Source organism: Osmerus mordax, chromosome 1 (assembly GCF_038355195.1).
Source record: "Osmerus mordax isolate fOsmMor3 chromosome 1, fOsmMor3.pri, whole genome shotgun sequence".
Classification (NCBI taxonomy): Eukaryota; Metazoa; Chordata; class Actinopteri; order Osmeriformes; family Osmeridae; genus Osmerus; species Osmerus mordax.
The window spans coordinates 15,893,790-15,911,315 of NC_090050.1; the positions used below are offsets into that span (position 1 = coordinate 15,893,790).

General features: G+C 46.3%; 3 protein-coding genes across 4 annotated transcripts; 2 read left to right on the forward strand and 1 right to left on the reverse strand.

Annotated features, from left to right (window-relative positions):
- The first annotated feature begins 5 nt into the window (after positions 1 to 5).
- On the forward strand, positions 6 to 3,769 carry ap5b1 (adaptor related protein complex 5 subunit beta 1). The gene is made up of 3 exons (XM_067242516.1): positions 6 to 333; positions 452 to 1,225; positions 1,349 to 3,769. Exons 1-3 carry the CDS (start codon positions 193 to 195, stop codon positions 3,287 to 3,289), a joined length of 2,856 nt encoding a protein of 951 aa, XP_067098617.1. The 5' UTR covers positions 6 to 192; the 3' UTR covers positions 3,290 to 3,769.
- Positions 3,770 to 4,005: 236 nt separating this feature from the next.
- On the reverse strand, positions 4,006 to 5,850 carry c1h1orf50 (chromosome 1 C1orf50 homolog). The gene is made up of 5 exons (XM_067242517.1): positions 5,714 to 5,850; positions 5,343 to 5,458; positions 5,176 to 5,262; positions 4,911 to 5,042; positions 4,006 to 4,572 (listed from the first exon to the last, which is right to left on the reverse strand). Exons 1-5 carry the CDS (start codon positions 5,760 to 5,762, stop codon positions 4,387 to 4,389), a joined length of 570 nt encoding a protein of 189 aa, XP_067098618.1. The 5' UTR covers positions 5,763 to 5,850; the 3' UTR covers positions 4,006 to 4,386.
- Positions 5,851 to 6,583: 733 nt separating this feature from the next.
- p3h1 (prolyl 3-hydroxylase 1) lies at positions 6,584 to 12,180 on the forward strand. Of its 2 annotated transcripts, none has more exons than XM_067236475.1 (15): positions 6,584 to 7,042; positions 7,829 to 7,981; positions 8,113 to 8,302; positions 8,598 to 8,729; positions 8,828 to 8,967; positions 9,088 to 9,177; positions 9,265 to 9,317; positions 9,465 to 9,586; positions 9,669 to 9,796; positions 9,875 to 9,970; positions 10,147 to 10,297; positions 10,461 to 10,578; positions 10,676 to 10,751; positions 10,873 to 11,013; positions 11,140 to 12,180. In XM_067236475.1, the coding sequence occupies exons 1-15, from the start codon at positions 6,584 to 6,586 to the stop codon at positions 11,767 to 11,769; spliced, it is 2,679 nt and encodes an 892-aa protein (XP_067092576.1). In that variant the 3' UTR covers positions 11,770 to 12,180. The 2 variants fall into 2 exon arrangements, with proteins under 2 accessions (XP_067092576.1, XP_067092584.1); XM_067236483.1 differs by having other exon boundaries at positions 6,607 to 7,042; positions 10,461 to 10,587.
- Positions 12,181 to 17,526: the final 5,346 nt, after the last annotated feature.

Sequence of the window (17,526 nt, forward strand, 5' to 3'; positions counted from 1 at the left end):
CCGTATGTAAAAACAGAATTGTTGTTTGCTTTTTAAAGAGATATATTTATTTGGGTATGATCCATGTTACAATGTCAGTTAAAGGTGCTCCGTTCGAAGACAAAATACAACATGTATTTAAAGTTCTGAGTGGTTGATAAAGTCGGGATTACATCACCAGTCACTCACTGTTGACAATCTAGCTTGCTAACCATGGCGGCGAATAACTGGCCAGAGAAAATCGTCGCGTTCTTACGCAGTCCGTCTGAGTTTTTGTCCTGCACGACGCCGGAGGCTTTCCTAGCCGAGTTATTGCGCGAGCTGAGAGACGACAGAGCCAGTGACAATGTCAAGGTAAAACATTTAACATCCATATTTAAAAGGGACATAAATTTAGCCTTCCTGCTTTGCTATTCAGGCAGCTTACTAAATATCACGACATTTCAAAAGCATCATTTCCCCTTCTTCTCAGATCCTCCTGCTGTCTCCACTGTGTGAGCACCCTATGCTGTTATGCCCTTCAGTCACAGTGGGTGAGGAAACAGCTCTGGAGCTAATGTCAGTGTTGTCCTATTGTTCGCCCAAGGCTCTTTCACTCCGCTGCAACCTCCTCCTAACCTTAACTTCAGTGCTCCTCTGCTCTTCGTGTGTGAGTACACACTCTCGCGCCTCTCAAGACTTCCTTGACCTCCTCCTTGAGACAGTCCAAGACACTAATGACCACAGAAGTGGGGCAGTGGTACGCCCCCTTCGGGCAACAGCCTGTGACTGCCTCAGGGAGCTGGAGGCCTGCTGCCCAGGTTTGCTGTCCCAACATCTGGAACTCCTGAGTGGTCTGAGGCAACAGGAAAACTCGAGGCTTCACCAGGCCTATTCTTGGCTCCATGCTCTGGGGCTGAGGAATGCTGTGTATCTGCTCACCCAGCAGGCAGGAGCCGGCGCTGGGGAGCTGAAAGCTGTGCTAGGGGGGAATGAGGGTCTCGTGTTGGAAGGTTCCCACACGGACATAGCCCTTTTTTCCCCTCTCACTCTTAGTCCCACTGGCAGGGCCCCTTCCCTGCAGACCGGCCCAGACTGTAAGGAGCTACGGTCTCTGCTCTCCTCGCTTCTAGAGGAGTCCTACCTTCTCACGCCCCTGGCCCAGGCTACACTGCTGAGAGGACTGGTAGAGGTTGTTTCCATGGTGCCGGCTGTTTCCCCAGTGATCTTTAAAGCTCAGCTGCTCCGTCTTCTAGGCACGTCTGAGGTGAGTCGTGAGTCTTTGGAACATGCCAGAACGTCAACACTTGCGACATACTATTCAGATTCAATCATCAGAATATCGTCATGCTGTGTAATCTAATCCTTATCTCCTCCCATCTTCTTGCAGGTGTGCCTACTCCATGCTACTCTGCTGATGAAGGCTGCTTTCACAGATAGCTTGTTCAGTTCTGAGGACGAGGCCTTCCTTCTCAAGCGCCTCGTGGGTTTATCCCAACACCCCCTCATAAGCACACCTGAGAAGCTCTTCTACATGGACTGCATCCTGCACTTTCCAGAGAACCGTCCAATCAGCAGTGGGGATTGGGATGACAGCCTGCCTGTGCTACTGACCCCTCGACTAGCTGCAGCCCTGGTGCCAACGGTGTTCAATGACAGCTCCAGCATGTTGGCCAGACTCAACCTGCTCTCCCTGGTCTACTTGGAGGAAGGAGAGGACGGCGATGGAGAGGGAGGGAGGGGCCTTGCCTACCTGTACGACCACCTGACATCGCTCCTCCGCATTGTGGAGAACCACGGCAGCAGGGAGATGGTGGTGACCTTCTTCCGAGCCTCCCTCCTCTTCCTCCTCCACTTCTCTCACGTGGCGCGCCACTGTGAGAACCTGACCCAGAGACTATGTAGGCTGTACCTCGGACACACCCGGCTGGCCCCACACCTCATCAACCTGGTTGACCGTGCCCAGGAGAGGCTGGAGGAGTCGGACTGGGCCGTGGCTCTCCTCAGGGCTCTGCAGCAAGCCATCACCGAGGCCCCACTGGCTGTGCTCACCCTGCAAACCCTCCGCTGGCACCTCAAGGTGCTGGGACGTGTGGCAGAGGAAGGGGACGTCCCTCAGAAGAGCACCCTTAGCTTCCTGCTCAGTGTCGTCACGTCCCCCACTTTGTGCGTGGGCGGGGATTGGCGTTTAGGGAACGGCCTGCTAGGTGTGTGTCGGCGTCTGCTCTTGCACCCCAGCTTGGATATCCTCCTCAACCCACTGGCTGACCTCCTGCAGCACCTCACCTGTCACTACGGCGACACGGACATCCAGGACCACGCGCGTCTGTACTACACCCTGCTGACCACCCTCTCCAAGGAGAAGCTGGGGGCCGTGTTAGGGCAGGGGCCGGCTCAGGGCGGCCTGCAGGCCAAGGTACGCTCACTTTCTGCAATCATGTCTGAGAGTGAGGAGCTGACTAGCGGTCTGACCGTGCACAGAACACAACTAACCCTGCTGAGGCTGGTCAAGATGGACAACCACCTAAAACCAGAGAGAGAAATGAAGCCCACGCCCAACGAAGAACCACAGCGTGACCTGACCCAAGATCTAGTTTTAGGGGAGATGCAGGAGTACAGAGCCCAGTTCCAGAACGGTGCCTTTGCCTCTGAGATCATCCTAGAATACCAGCTGACCTACACCGGAGTTCACGACCCGAGATTTGATCAGCTCTTCAGCATACACCTGCACTTCGACCTCACGGACCCGCACTACGAGGATGTGAGTGACATCAGTGTTCCGTGCCTGTTCAGAGAGCGGAAGCCTCCGGTGGTGAGGCTGAGACTGAGGCCCAGGAGGCCGTACCCCACCACCTTGAAAGCCAGCGCTGTCTTTACCACCCAGGATGGGCTCTCCTGGCGCACTGCCCTTGCAGACCTTCAGGTTACCTTCCCTCAATTATTTCTGCCCCTGTCTGCCCCCCTGGGGTGGGGAGAAGAACACAGGTATAGGCTCTTCGAGGTCATGTGGAAGGAAATGAGCTCTAGGGATTCAGAGACGGATTTAGCTGACAATGCTTCAAGCCTCTTCTGCTGTGAACTGAGTGACTCATCCTTAGTTCTGATGATAGAGAAGCACTTTCAGCCATTTGTGATCTCAGAAGTGTCTGAGAAAGATCCAGGGAAGAGCAAAGTGCTTTTCTTCCTCCCGCCCAAGTCTCATGTTCTTTTGAAAATCAGCATGGAGGAGGACGCTGTGCAGATCAGTATCGCTACAGACAACTGGAAACTTTTGCCTTTCATTAACTCTTACCTACAGATGATTACCAGAGAGCAGCAGCCTGCAGCTTGACGGGCAAGCAGATCTGTACGGTATAGTAGGTGTTTTAAATGGAAATAACTCACTTTTAACTGTTTTTGTGTTTTCACAGTGCCTTTCTGGTCCAAATTGTAATGTCTTTAACTCCTGCTTTAAAAAAATGTCATGCTAAAACTTGTTGAAATCATGTTTTGTCCATGTATGTATCTTATCGATTTAGAAAATCACTTGTTGCATTCCAAAATGTTGTATTGCACTATTGGAACACATTTGTACATTTATGGTAGGAAATATTGACACTTTTAATCGAATCATGTGTATTTTTGAAGTTACAATCTGCATTCATGAAATGTAGTATGGAATGTTAGTTGATCAAACATTTCCACATGGATGTAACAATTTGGAATCGAGAACTTCAAATCAACATCTGAAGTTTATGTGCCTGTTTAAATTAGGATTTGTCCATGTTTGTTCGAATATAGATTGTCATTTGTCTTCCAAATAAAGTCAGAAAAGTTCAACAATTTTTCTCCTAGCTGTTCCTTTTATGTCAGCATATTGGGCATCAATAAGCTGACAACTAATAATGGACTTTGTTGTTTTTTCTCTGCACAAGCACTAAGTGTCGAGTCCTCTGGAGAAATATAATACCTTCATGATGACTAAAGGCCAATGTCTGCTATAAGCCCATGGAAAGTGTGCTTACTTCACAATGCAAGGCTGGTTAATATACCGTTTAAGCAAGCCTGTAACTTTAAGACACTTAATTGTATTTTATTATTCCTTTCAAACTGTCAGAATAATACCAATCTTGGTTACCACCTTGAAGATTCCTTGTTCATTAAAACAAAAAAGGTAAAATAACTACAAACATAACTTAAGATTAAAGGCTTAAGAAAGTTTGCATTTGCAAATATTCCAGTTCAGTAAAGACAGAAAACCACATACCATAATTGAAACATGTCATTAAATCATGTTGGTGCCAGTGGGATATATTCCAAACAAAGCCAATGATTCTGAGGTAGCCCAGTAATCAAAACCTTGAATTGAATTAAGACCTTAACAGCCACCCTGGGTGGCCACAAACAGCTGCTCCAGTTCCAGTCTGATCCAGCTCCCTATGTTATCCTTCATTTAGTCAGGCCCTCAAAGTTAAGCTCTGAGCAGGGTGGCAAGGCTGCCTGCTGGCTGAGGAGTTTGTCCATAATGCCCATCTCTGCGTCCCTCTTCTGCACCTCCTCCAGTGGGGTCCAGGACATGTCGTACTGAAGCTTGTACGCAGCGATAAACTTGTGAGGGCAACTGGAGCCCCATTCCTAAAAATGAGTTGATAGTTGGTTAAATATTGATCACTCAAATCTTTGAACACATCCATGTTCTCATGGTTGTGCTAGCTACCAGTCAGCTCTGACGAGAACTGGCTCTGTTTTCACCAGGTGGACATAGTTATCTCAACTCAGGGTCACATGCAGACTTTGGACATCCAATTCTTTTAACTCAAAACATATTGTGCAGTGCATGTGTCTGCCACGTTGTAGTGTCTTTCTTCTCACTACAGAGAGCTTATGTACTAAAGCGCTTTACAAATGACAATAATGCATAAAAAAGTTCCTACATTCCTAGTTTATTTTTCTTTATGGTTTATATTACTTACCTGTGGGGAGAGGATGGAGAAGTATTTCTGTCCTGACGGGCGCTCGTAAAGGTAATACATGTTCCCTGGCTTTTTTACAACATTACATGCAGCGTGATGGAGCTCAGCATCCTTCTTAGCGTCTTCTAAAACCTACAAAGAGAGACAGTTCAGCCAGGACCTAGTACAGTAAATACACCCCATGCCTCATAAATCTGTGATGTAAAATCATATTCTGCTCATTCACATTTACCTTATAGGAAACGTTTTAATTTGTCAGGCTTACCTTCCTCGCCTGTTCCTGCAGGTATCTAATCTGATCCGCAATGACAGTTAACCTGTTGCAAGCATTAGCTTTGACAAAATCGTCTCCCTACAAAAAATAAATAAAGAGCATGTTATGACCATGTTTGTATGTGAGTGTAACTTTCTAATACTAATTTATGGGCCTACCTTCTGTACTTGGGTTGCCAGGTCAACCAGATCCATAGGGTCCCCCACCCTGTGGGTCTGGTAAGAGCTGACCAAAGACAGACCATTTGGGTTTGCAGTGTTTTCCACTAACGTCACTGAAAACACACAGAGATACTTTGTTACATGATATCTGGGTTCATTCGAAATAGAACTGCGCTGAATACGTTAGGTTCTAGCCTAATCAGTGTGTTTAAACTAGCCTGTCACCACATGTCCTATCCATTATTGTTTGGCAGAGCGGCTACTAAAAATATATTGTGTGAATGAGGAAATATTAATCAACAGATGTGAAATTAATGTTGAGTCTACTGGCATAGTTCAGGCAATGGAGAGATTTCAAGTAGGCTTACCTTTGGTTGGTTTGTCGGGTTGGTTAGGTAGGGTTACTGTTTTATCCATTTTGCTTTGTTGTTAGGATTCTACAATGATGCACGCTACCCTTTCACTTATGTATTAACACATTTTGTAACCACTGCTTACCTAAGAGTGAAATCAGCCAGTCTTAAAAGGGGAGGTTCAGGGTCTTTCGTCTATTCCAGTCTGTTATTGTACGTCATAGTTTTGCCTTTGTGAAATTAGCACAAATAACATTCTGACATGACAAATATTGATTCTACAATTAAAAATGAATATATAAAATAATATATATGCATACGTATGTACCAAATCAGCTATATATTTCTATATAATTCGTGCCAATAAAGCATTTATTCTACGGCTTTCTCATTGGCCACGTCAAACGACAGACGAGTTGCGCAACAGCCAGTCGCATAATTGTAGTCATATATTTAGCCTACAATTTGAGTTGGGAAGGGATTTATGTAATTTCAATTCACTATGAAATTATGAAGTTACGTAACATTCAAACGTTTCATCAATGTGACCAAACATCGGCGTATTATCTCATGTGCTATGGTGATTTGGACTAATACGGTGCATGCAAAGCCTAGACAAGGAACAGTTAATCGTTCTAGTCATTATCCTTCATTCTATGTATTTTCGTTTAAAGTGCTAATATTGTTTACCTGGTTGGTTTAGGCTGCGTCTAGTCATAGCCTTCTCTGAGCATGCATATAGCATAGCAACTGCCCAATACAGCCTCTTACACTCAAACTCCACCTCCAGAAAACTTTGCAGCCCCCGGCCAAACTTTCAGCCCCATTCTCAACCGACTTCTCAATTCCAGACCACCATCTCATGTAGGGGGCCCATTTTCTAGAATGGAGTGCCGTTTAATGTTTTTAAGTGCTTTCCTCATCCCATTTTGCATGTCCGACGTGCAACTGAGTAGTAATATTATCCTGGAGCCATATGATATTCTATTTGATACAGCGGTGGAAGCATATTATAAGGGGGACTGGATGACGGTTATCCTTAATATGGAGAGGGCGCTTCGGAACAAGGCTGCTATACGAAGGGTGAGGGCACATTGTCGGATAACCTGTGCCAACCAGAGCGCATTTGGTGAACCCCTGCCCGGCTTTGGGGTTCCGATACCTGGTGCTGGCTCTGTGGAAGACCTTGGATTCTTCCAGAAAATTTTGAAAAGGGCCGACTGTGTTCATTCCTGCGAAAGTGAAAAGATTGGGCCATCTACTGTCCACAAAGTCAGCGAAGATGTGGAACTTGAATTTAGAAAGAGGACCCCTTACAATTACCTCCAAGTCGCATATTTCAAGGTAAATCAGCAGCCACAGTCATCCATTGTTTTGAATGAAATGGATGCAGAGAAAACTATTTAATTGCATGCCTTGGGAAATGAGTAGGCTACTATTTGCAATTAACTTTGACCACAACACCATGTTTATGAACGTTAAATCTACGTTATAAAGAATGCTTTTGAATGAGGCCATAAACAGGTCTACTTTCGGCTTCCTTGCACAAGTCTTATCTTACATTTTGCAGGCTATAATTTCATTCAAACCTCTCCCTGCAGGCTACAGTAAGTAGCTTAGTCTACTTCCCCAACCCCCAAGACAAGGCAGCCCGTGCCACGTCTTTAGGTGGAGTCTTGCATGGCAGTCGGAAATTTGGGGAGTCATTTAAAGCCATAGCGCCTTCTTGGCCAAGTTGAAAACTAGAAATTACATAACAACAATGTTGTTGTTGCTAACAATGTATTTACTATTGTCAATATAGACAAGTTTAGATTGAAAGCATCACATAATGTCAAACAGTGAACAACCTTTGCTTTGGCATAGTGTTAATAAAGCCTAACAGCCTAATAACTAATTAATATGCTCAACACCCTGTGCAGTGTTGGCTACCCTTGCCTTAAAGTGGGATAAAGTTGGCTGAAAGTTGGTGCATTTTAACATAGGTCCCGGCAAGATGACAAATGACACCTAGGTTCCAGTACAGATGTGTATGTATTGCAGACAATGCTGTGTGGGTATTTTTGTGTACCCTTTTAAGGGTTCACAACTTAATAGCTTCATAATGAAACCTTACTGTGGTCTGTGTAGATCAATAAACTGGATAAGGCAGTGGCAGCAGCAAACACGTTTTTCTTGGCCAACCCGGACCACATGGAGATGAGACAGAACCTGGACTACTACAGGATGATGGCAGGGGTACAGGAGGAGGACTTCAAAGACCTTGAGGCCAGGCCTCACATGGTGAGATATATACCAATCAGCACAGGCTCACCCCAGAGCCCCAAACTTAATGGGACTCCTGATCCCACCAGTCTTTACTTTGTGGATCAATAACAGTGTATGACGCTCCTGACCTACTGATGTGCTCTTAGGCAGAGTTCCTTGAGGGGAAGCGGGTCTACAGCGCCGACACGTTTGCTCCAGCCATCGACCACTTTGAGGCGGCCGTAGAGGAGTACTTCATCGCTGACAAGGAGTGTCGAGTGCTGTGCGAGGGTGCCTACGACTACGACGGTTATAACTACATGGAGTACAGCTCCGACCTGTTCCAGTCCATGACAGGTACGACAGGAAGTAGAATTAGGATAAGGGACAGTAGGGATCAAAACAACAGAAAGTTCTAGTTAATCTCATCAGTACAGATAAAGGAAAGGAGATGAGGGGAGGAGCACAACACCAATACAGGATTTCTTGGTGATGAGAACAGAGAAGAAGAACAGAGCCAGCTCTAGGATCTCATGAACACATTACTGCCACCTCCTGGTAGAAGGTTGTGTGCGCGTCTCGTCAACTGGATGTGTGTTATTTCCCTGTGGACTGACCCATAGACTGTATGGTTGTGTTGTGTGTACTTTAGAGCACTACATGCAGGTGCTGAACTGTCAGCAGCGCTGTTCTGTAGAGCTAGCCACCACGGCCGGCAGAGATAAACCCTTTGAGGATTTCCTCCCCTCCCACTTCAACTACCTCCAGTTCTCCTACTACAACAGTAAGTCTCAACAGTGGGACACTTTCATCATCAACAACCTGCCGCTAAAAGGAATATCATTGTGAGTGCAAACAATTGCTCGTTCCACCTTCACTCAGGTGAGAAGTATGCAGAGGCTATAGAGTGTGCTAAGACTTTCCTGCTGTTCCACCCTGAGGATGAGGTGATGAACCAGAACCTGGCATACTACTCTGCCGTGCTGGGGGAGGACAAGGCAGCCACCCTCTCTGCCAAACAGGTACTGCCCACACACAAACACACTCGACAACTGTTATAGACAGGGCCTGAGCCCCGTGCCTTTACCCTAACCACCTGTTTGTGTGTGTCCGTGAACATGCATCTGTCTGTCCGTCATTAGGTGGTGAAACGGCACATCCAACAGTCCCTACTGGAGAAAGAGCTGCTGTACTTTGGCTATGAAGTATTTGGAATCACTTTTGTTGACCCGGTGGGTAAACCTGTCCTACATATTCATTCATAAAGGTATGATTTCAGATTTGACTCTTACTCAGTTTTACTCTCAAAACTCTTTTAGGATGCATGGACCCCTGCTGAGGTCATGCCCTTGAAACTGAGGGAGAAGCAGAAGTAAGATGGTCAATCAAAGCATGTGTCTTTGATGGCCCCTGTTGATTTGATGTATACACACATTGTATTTGTACTGTATCCTATTGTGCTCCAGATTCTATACATAGATACAATGTGCTGTTGGTTGAAACTCTCCATCTCTCCCAGGGCAGACAAGGAGACAGCTGCGAGGATCACAGAGGAGATTGGTAATCTGATGAAGGAGATTGAGACTCTCGTGGATGAGAAGAACAAGGACTCAACAGACCTGGCCAAGATTATACAAGAAGGTGCGAACCGTTTCGGGAAGACGTGTCATAGCTGCTCGATGGCGAGGGACTGTCAATCACATTCTCTCCTGACTGTCCTCAGGTGGCCCGCTGCTGTACGATGACATCAAAGTGACCATGGTCTCCAAGCAGCTGAACGGGTCTCAGCGCGTGCTGCTGGATGGAGTCATCACAGAGGACGAGTGCAGAGAGCTCCATCGTCTATCTAACGTAAGATACCACTACAGGCTGCAGGGTTTGTGTGTCTGACGGGTGTGTTGATATTGTGTGTGTGTGTGTGTGTTCCAGGCGGCAGCGCTGAAAGGTGACGGGTACAGGGGCCGTCCCTCCCCCCACACTCCCAGTGAGATGTTCCAGGGGGTCACTGTCCTCAAGGCTCTGAAGGTGAGAAAACACTGAACACCGACCCCCTAACCAGCACGAATACCTTAACCATAGTCTTAACCCTAACCCCATGGACCCCGCTAGTCTAGCACCACTCTCAGTTGGCCATCAGAAAGCAATCTGTACATTTGTACATAACTGCTGTCTGCCGGGCTGGCTGTCATCATGCCATTCAGCTAGGGCAGGAGGGCAAGGTGCCCCTGAAGAGTGCCCGCCTGTTTTTTGACCTGAGTGAGAAGGTGCGTCAGATCCTGGAATCCTACTTCCGCCTGGACAGCGCTCTCTACTTCTCCTACTCCCACCTGGTGTGCCGCTCCGCTATTGACGGTAAGCCAGGGAGCTACGGTGGCCCTAAGGGGTTCATAAAACACGCAAAGAGCCCTTATAGAACTGTGGGTTATCACATTTAGAGCACACCCAAGTTGTTTTATGTGCCTACTATGCTAGGTTTGGTAACAGCCAGATGTTTGTGTGTTATTTGGTCATGCAGAGAAGCAGGAAGACCGGGAAGAACTGAGTCATCCAGTCCATGTAGACAACTGCCTACTGATCTCAGAGCTCAACGAATGCATCAAAGAGCCCCCTGCGTACACACACCGAGACTACAGGTACCTACAGTATGTATACCGATGCATACACACACATATATACACACAGATACACACCCTCAATTTCACATGAACACTCTCCTATTTCCCCTCGTAGTGCCATTCTCTACCTGAATGATGACTTTGAAGGAGGAGACTTCATCTTCACTCAGCTGGATGCCAAAACTGTCACTGTAAGTCGAGCGGTTTGCGGAAAGGTTGTTATGAAGCAGCTAGATGACTTCTCATTGTGAATTTGAAATGAATATCAGTTAATCCATTTCCTGTGTTGTCTGTGGTTGTCTGTGGCCACAGGCAGAGGTGCGTCCCCAGTGTGGCCGTGTGATTGGCTTCGAGGCAGGAAAGGAGAATCCCCATGGTGTTAGAGCAGTCACCAAGGGCCAGCGCTGTGCTGTGGCCCTCTGGTTCACTCTGGACCCCATCCACCAGGAAAAGGTACAGACATTGTGAACAACACTGTGATTTTGACCTGATACATTTACTGGTTTATCTTGAAATATTTGTGCCGTATGTGTTCATAAGTACTAAATGCTTTAAAAATCTTCCCTTTTTCATCTACAGGAGAGAATCCAAGCTCAGGAACTGCTGAAGATGTTTTCCAGTCCTGTAGATGCAGAGTTTATGGGAACAGTGACTCCAGACAAGGTGGAAGACACTAAATTAGCAGCCCAATCTGAGAGCTCAGAGCCACAGGCCACAGCTGCTGACCAGGCCACACCCATAGTCCACGACCAGCCAGAGCAAGAACAGGGGGGGAAATTGGACAACAAACCAGATGAGCAGAAGCCTCATGGAACTGAAGACTCACATACTGAAAAAACAGCTGATAAACCAGTGGACAAGCCAGAGGAGAAAACAGTTAAAGAGGAAGAAAAAGCCAAAGTGAAGGTCACAAGCAAAACGAAAGCCAAACCATCCTCTGCATCAAAGCCTAAAGCTGCAGCTAAAACAACAGCCAAAGTAGGAAAAGAAGCAAAGCCCAAATTGTCTGACAAGACAAAGGCAGCTAAACCTGCAGCAAAAACAAACAGCACACAGGCTGTCAAAACGAAACCCAAGCAGGTGGACAAAAAGGAGCAGAAGCCGAAAGCAAAGAAGACAGAGAAATCCTCTGTCAAAAAGGACCCCAAGGTCCCTAAAACTGATCTCAAACCAGAGTCCGACTCACAGAAAAACAAAGTAGAGCTGTGATCCGAGCAGCACATGTGACTGTTACAATGAGTGGTACATTTGTTTTACCTTTGGAATATGTTCTGAAGGTGTACTCTGTGGATTTATTTCTAGTTGTTTTCTAAGAAACCATAAGTTGTTGATAATAAAAGCCATACATGGACTGCAGTATCATGGCTTGCATGGTCACAAAAGTGCCTTCAGTGAGGAACCATCTTTCAATGGCAATCACGTCTATCACAGACTCCTAGACAATCACAGTTTTTTATATTTTTTCATGTCTTCAGCAGTGTTTGTTTATGAAATGCTTGAAATGTACAGTTAGTACAATTTTCTTCCTGTTTCAGGAATTAATACAATTGTTATGATCCCCACTCTGGAAAATAATACAAAAAACATACATCTTCATCTAAATAAAAGCCCTGTTTTTAACTTCTTGTTCTTGTTTTGACATTCTGTGCAATACCCCAAAGTATCCCTGGGTGGCACCATGGAGCCACATTAACCTTCCAGCTTCAGACACACACATCCGGCACTGCTGTCCTGAGAAAAAAGAAAAAGATTGCTACTTATTTGCTACAGAGTAAGTGACTTGTACATGTAATGGATGTTCAGTTTGTTAAGTATTCAAACTTAAATGGACCTCAAATACTCTGATGAAAGGACTTTCATAGGGGAAGTCAGGTGGCTTAGCGGTTAGGGAGTCAGGCTAGTAATCTGAAGGTTACCGGTTCGATTCTGGCTGTGCCAATGATGTTGTGTCCTTGGGCAAGGCACTTCATCCTACTTGCCTCAGGGGGAATGTCCCTGTACTTACTGTAAGTCGCTCGGGACAAGAGCGTCTGCTAAATGACTAAATGTAATGTGACGGCTCAACATATTGTCTGTTACATACCATTCTTAGTTTATTTGACGTTAGTGTGTGTGTAGTTAAATGCTTGTCTTGTATTCTCGAGGGAGTTTTAATTTGGTATCCTGTTTATATCAGATAGCTGCTCCACCCAGAAACTATACTTTAGCTTCACCAGACCCATCTTCAGCTGAGAGGATCTATTAGTATTTTTTTGGCTGTAGAACATTTGGATCTCTACAGCGAGGTTTTCTGCCCTGTGTGCTTCTCTGTTGTCCTCAGCTCAGAGTCTGTGGGTGCGTCTGTGTAGGTTTAGCTTGTGAGTGAAGTCATGCCTAGTGTGAAGCCATCTACACACACTACACTACACACACACACACAGCCTTGCCATTTCCTCAGCACATGTAACAGTCATCACCCAGCTCAGCTCCCCCGACTGAAACATCCAAGTTATTCAGAACCACATGGGAGGAGGCCTTCCACACTCCCATCCATGCCCTGCATATAGAGTCCATGTAGCCTAGCGTACAGTATGTGTATGTGAGTGTCTTCTGCATGCATATATTTTACGTCAACCGCTTTGTGAAACATTCCTTCAACTCTGTGCAAACACCGCAAAGGGAACTAACATGAAGCCTTGTCTGTCAGCTGCATGTACTTAGCACACATACGCTTACTCACACACCAAATCAACAAGGTTTAACCCAATAGGGTCTACGTCTACAAAATGGACCCCGACTGATGTTGATGAGGATGGTGCAGAGGTTTAAGTTAAGTTGCGGTGTCCTCTCGCTAGAATACAGTTTGCACTGCCATTCTGTCAGTGTGTGTGTGTGTGTGTGTGTGTGTGTGTGTGTGTGTGTGTGTGTGTGATTGAATGTCCGTGTATCAAGAATATGTGTGCATGTCTGTGTGTCTTTGTCTGTGTGTTTCTCTCTGTGCTTTCTTTGTGTCTCACTGTGGTCTGGTTAGTGTGGTTCTGGGCCAGCGAGGGAACACAGATTACTTTGTGTTCCTGTGTGTTCGTGGTGTATAGGTTCCACCATTGTTCTAGAGGGAGAGAGTGGGAGAGAGAGAGAGAGAAAGGGAAGAAGAAAGAAGGAGAGAAAAAGGAGCGGATGGTGAGTGATAGACTACAGTAGCCCAAACAGAGAGTGGTACGGATATCTCTGAATGTCACCTTCTCCACAAACACACTGTTGAATGTACCTGCTAGACAAGGCCAAGGGAAATTGTTCTTTGGTCAACTTCCAGCATACACCTACCTGTATGTGTCCGAGTGTGTGTTTATGCGTGCCAATGCTATGTCCGGGAGCACACACCTTATACCCCATGACAAGGCCACACTTGGAGATGGTGGTTGTTGGTTGCCGTGGCAGCTGGGTGGGCATGGAAACGGTGGTGTCAGTGGGGGGCTTGTCCCAGCAGGATGCAGCACTCAAATTAACTGTCACTCTGGGACTCTGAGAAGAGGAGAATAAAACAGCATTCTAACAAGCTCTGACACGGCCTCCCTCAGCCTGCCCCCCTGGCATACACTACTCTACTGAAAGGAAACTTTTCATTGTCGACTTTTTGGCTGTGAGGCCTACTTCAGGATCAGCCTTTTCCTTATTTCGTAGAAAGGTAGTGCAGCGCTGACCTTGGCTTCAGGTCTTCCGCTAATGTGTCTTTTTTATCCACGGTTTGAACTGTTGGCAGCCAAATGAAATATAGGGGTTTAATAGAGCATAAATATGTGAAAAATCTGCTTGTTTCTGTGCTTAAATAATAATTTAATTAAACATATGTTTTGAAAACACATTTTAGCTGACAATGAGTGTGTGTTTGTGAGTGTTGGTGTGACCTGAGCCTCAAACTGTTTCTGGAAACTGTAGGCAGTTACCATCAAAGACCAGGGGGCACCCATCAGTCAGACCATGCTGTTCCATGTCCATACTTTCCCTGTTCAGCCTCTTGTCTAAACCAGCCTTGTGCCTGCAGGACAGAGCAGCTGATTGTTGGGCTAGCTGTTCTGACGGATGCCTGGCCTATGACTTCAACTCTGCCATGAACCATCTCCTTATTCCCCTAAGACTGGGATCACAGCCGTGCTGGCCAGGGGATGGAACCAGTTTAGAGAAGCTGGGGATGAAGAGGCTGGAGGCTGGGGGCTGGAGGCTGAGGGATGGAGGGTATACCAGTGTAGTCAATGTAATCCTGGCCAGTGTAGTCTTTGAGGATGGGGCTCCACTGGACATGCTAGACAACAGCATGTTATAGGACTTAAATTGGTTTTAGACTGGGTAAGACAGGAGAAGGGTTTAAATTCAAGTACATTTCTTTTCACAAGAACTGGCATGCAATGCATGCATACACAAAACAATGAATGTATCTTTATTTGGAAAGGAACTATAAAACACTTTAGGTGCTTTATGCCAGTCATTTGACAGCAGTGAAAAGAAAAATATATATATTTGCACAGTCGCTCAAATTCAAGGACCCTTCTTTCTTGATTTCCTAGATACGTGCATCTTATCACCCTGAAATTTTTAATTTTTGAAATCACACCAGTAAAAGCATGTTTAAAGCTGTTTGTATTTAAACATTTCCTACAGGTCAATAAAGCCTATCTTATTTTAAATTGTCAACAAACAGTAAAATATGAATTTAAATAAGGACACTGCAAAGGATAAAAGACAGAACAACATAATAATGCTATTGTGAACCTATTTGCTGTTGAGAGGGACAGTGCAAAGTACTTTTTGGGGAATGACTCTACTCTGTGAGGGTGTTTTGGGGAGGTTAAGTGCCTGTGTGATATACTGAGCCTCATTCCAGGAATAAGCCCACATAGGCCTAGTGCTAAAACAGGACAAAGTACCCATACGCCTCTAGGAGAGCAGCCCTGATTCCAAGGGCCTCTTTGTTCTGTCAAATGAAGATGTCACTGCTTGTTGTCATGGTGACAGTGGGCAGAGCGGTGCTCACAACCACCCAGCTACAGAAAGACAGATGCAAGGAAAATGGTGGAAAGAAAAAGGAGAAGAGTTGGTAGGGTGGAGGGTGCAGAAGAAAAAGGAGTGTGAGGGAGAGGAGAGAAAAGGACGCGGCAGAGATGAGACCAGAGGTGTTTGTGTGAACTCAGCTCTGTGGGAAGGAGAGAGCCGGCGTCTCAGACAGCGTCTACTTGACACATTTTTGGAATTACAGCCAACAAAAAGGCTGGAGATAGTGTGAGAAAGTCAGACTCACAGTTATCTTGTGCCTACACGATCAGACAGATTGACAGACTCTTGTGTCATTGATACATGTCATTTGAGAACAGGGAAACAAAGAAGTCAAATTGACATGCTTTTACATGAATAAAAAACGTTTTGATAACCTCAATGGAACTCAATACTAATTCTGTAGTCTGTTGTATCTGAAATGTTTGGATGTTTAATGTTTGCTGGAAGACACCTATCTGATGTGTGCAGCTGCAGAGTAGACTGTTTAATACAGGTAGACCTAGTCTTATGTTTTCTTTGATTATTAGTCATGAAGTTGTGTCTATATAGTAGAACTGTAGCTTACATGTGATCCTGTGCAGCCCTCTGAGAGAGCACTACTGGATTTGAAATCCTATATTTGTTCTGGATCTCAAGTCCGGGTCACCTTGCTGGGGTCATGACCTCTGCTGTTTACATCCAACACGAGTGTGAAATCCTTGCACCGGGATTGGTGGATCTTTGTGAGAGGGCATGGTTCAGGTAGATGACACGTACATGAATATGGACACAGAAGAACATTTGAGTTGGGGCTCGGGGGTTAGGGGTAGTGTTATGATGTGGGGAGGAGAGAGCGAGATGGTGGGGTGGAGTGTGAGAAGGGTGTGGAAGGGGAGGAGGAGAAGTATAAATGTTTTAGTTTGCGAGAGTGAGGCGCACGATGGGAGGCTGGGTTCAGGAGCATGGTGAGGGGGATCAGTGGGTAAAGGGCTAAAGGGATCGGGCCTGAGCAGGGATGGCTCTGGGGTAGAGTAGGTGAGGCCTAGAGGCAGCCCAGTGTTTGGTTAAGACCAGATGGCTGGAGCGTTAGGAGCCCCTGGTCTGTGTGCTCTGTGCTGGCTGCCGAGGGCCGTGAGGAATGCTTGTCTTTTCTTTGCTCTCTGGCTGAGTGGAGCTTCAGAGGGTTGCTGTATAACGCTGGATTAGATTCTACATTCCCTCTTTAATCTCTCCTTTCTCCCCGCTCAGCTGGTCACCCTCAGGCCTCTACCCTCCACCTCCCCGCCCGCCTGTTGATGTTGTACTCGTCACACACACATGCACGGGTGCGTATTTATGCACACACACACACACAGTCTCACGCACAAACACACACACGGACCTGCTCTGCACCTCAGCTCCACTCTAGCCATTTGACTAATTATAAAAACTGCTTTCAAAAGAAACACTTGCTTATCGCAAGCAGAAATGGATTGTTCAAATTACTTGATTTTTGATGTGCAAGTACCTCCAAGACTCCCCCTCTGTACCCGAGGTGCTCCCACATAGTCCCACTAGCCCCCGGCTCTCTGTGTGCCAGGTGGACCCTCTCCAGGGGGTGTAGAGGGGCTGCTCTGAAGAGCGCCCCTCCAGACTAGAGAGGCTTTTCTGGGTAAAAGGAAGGCCCTGGAGCCTTTGCTGTGGGCCACAATAGCTCCATCCGGCTCAGGACAAATGCACCTCAACTCCCCTAATAGAGGAGCTCTATTAGAGGACATTTCCTCTCCCATCTACTGCCACTGAAAGAACCCTTCCTCTCTCCTCTTCTTTCCTCCTCTCCCTTTTCTCCCCTCACTTCGCCATGTGCCCCAGAGAGGCCAGAACCGCGCATTACTCTCAGGAATACTGGGGCAGGAATATAGAGTATGAGGTGCTTTGCGGTAATTAGTTGCAATGGGCAATGGTACATGTGCTGGGAAC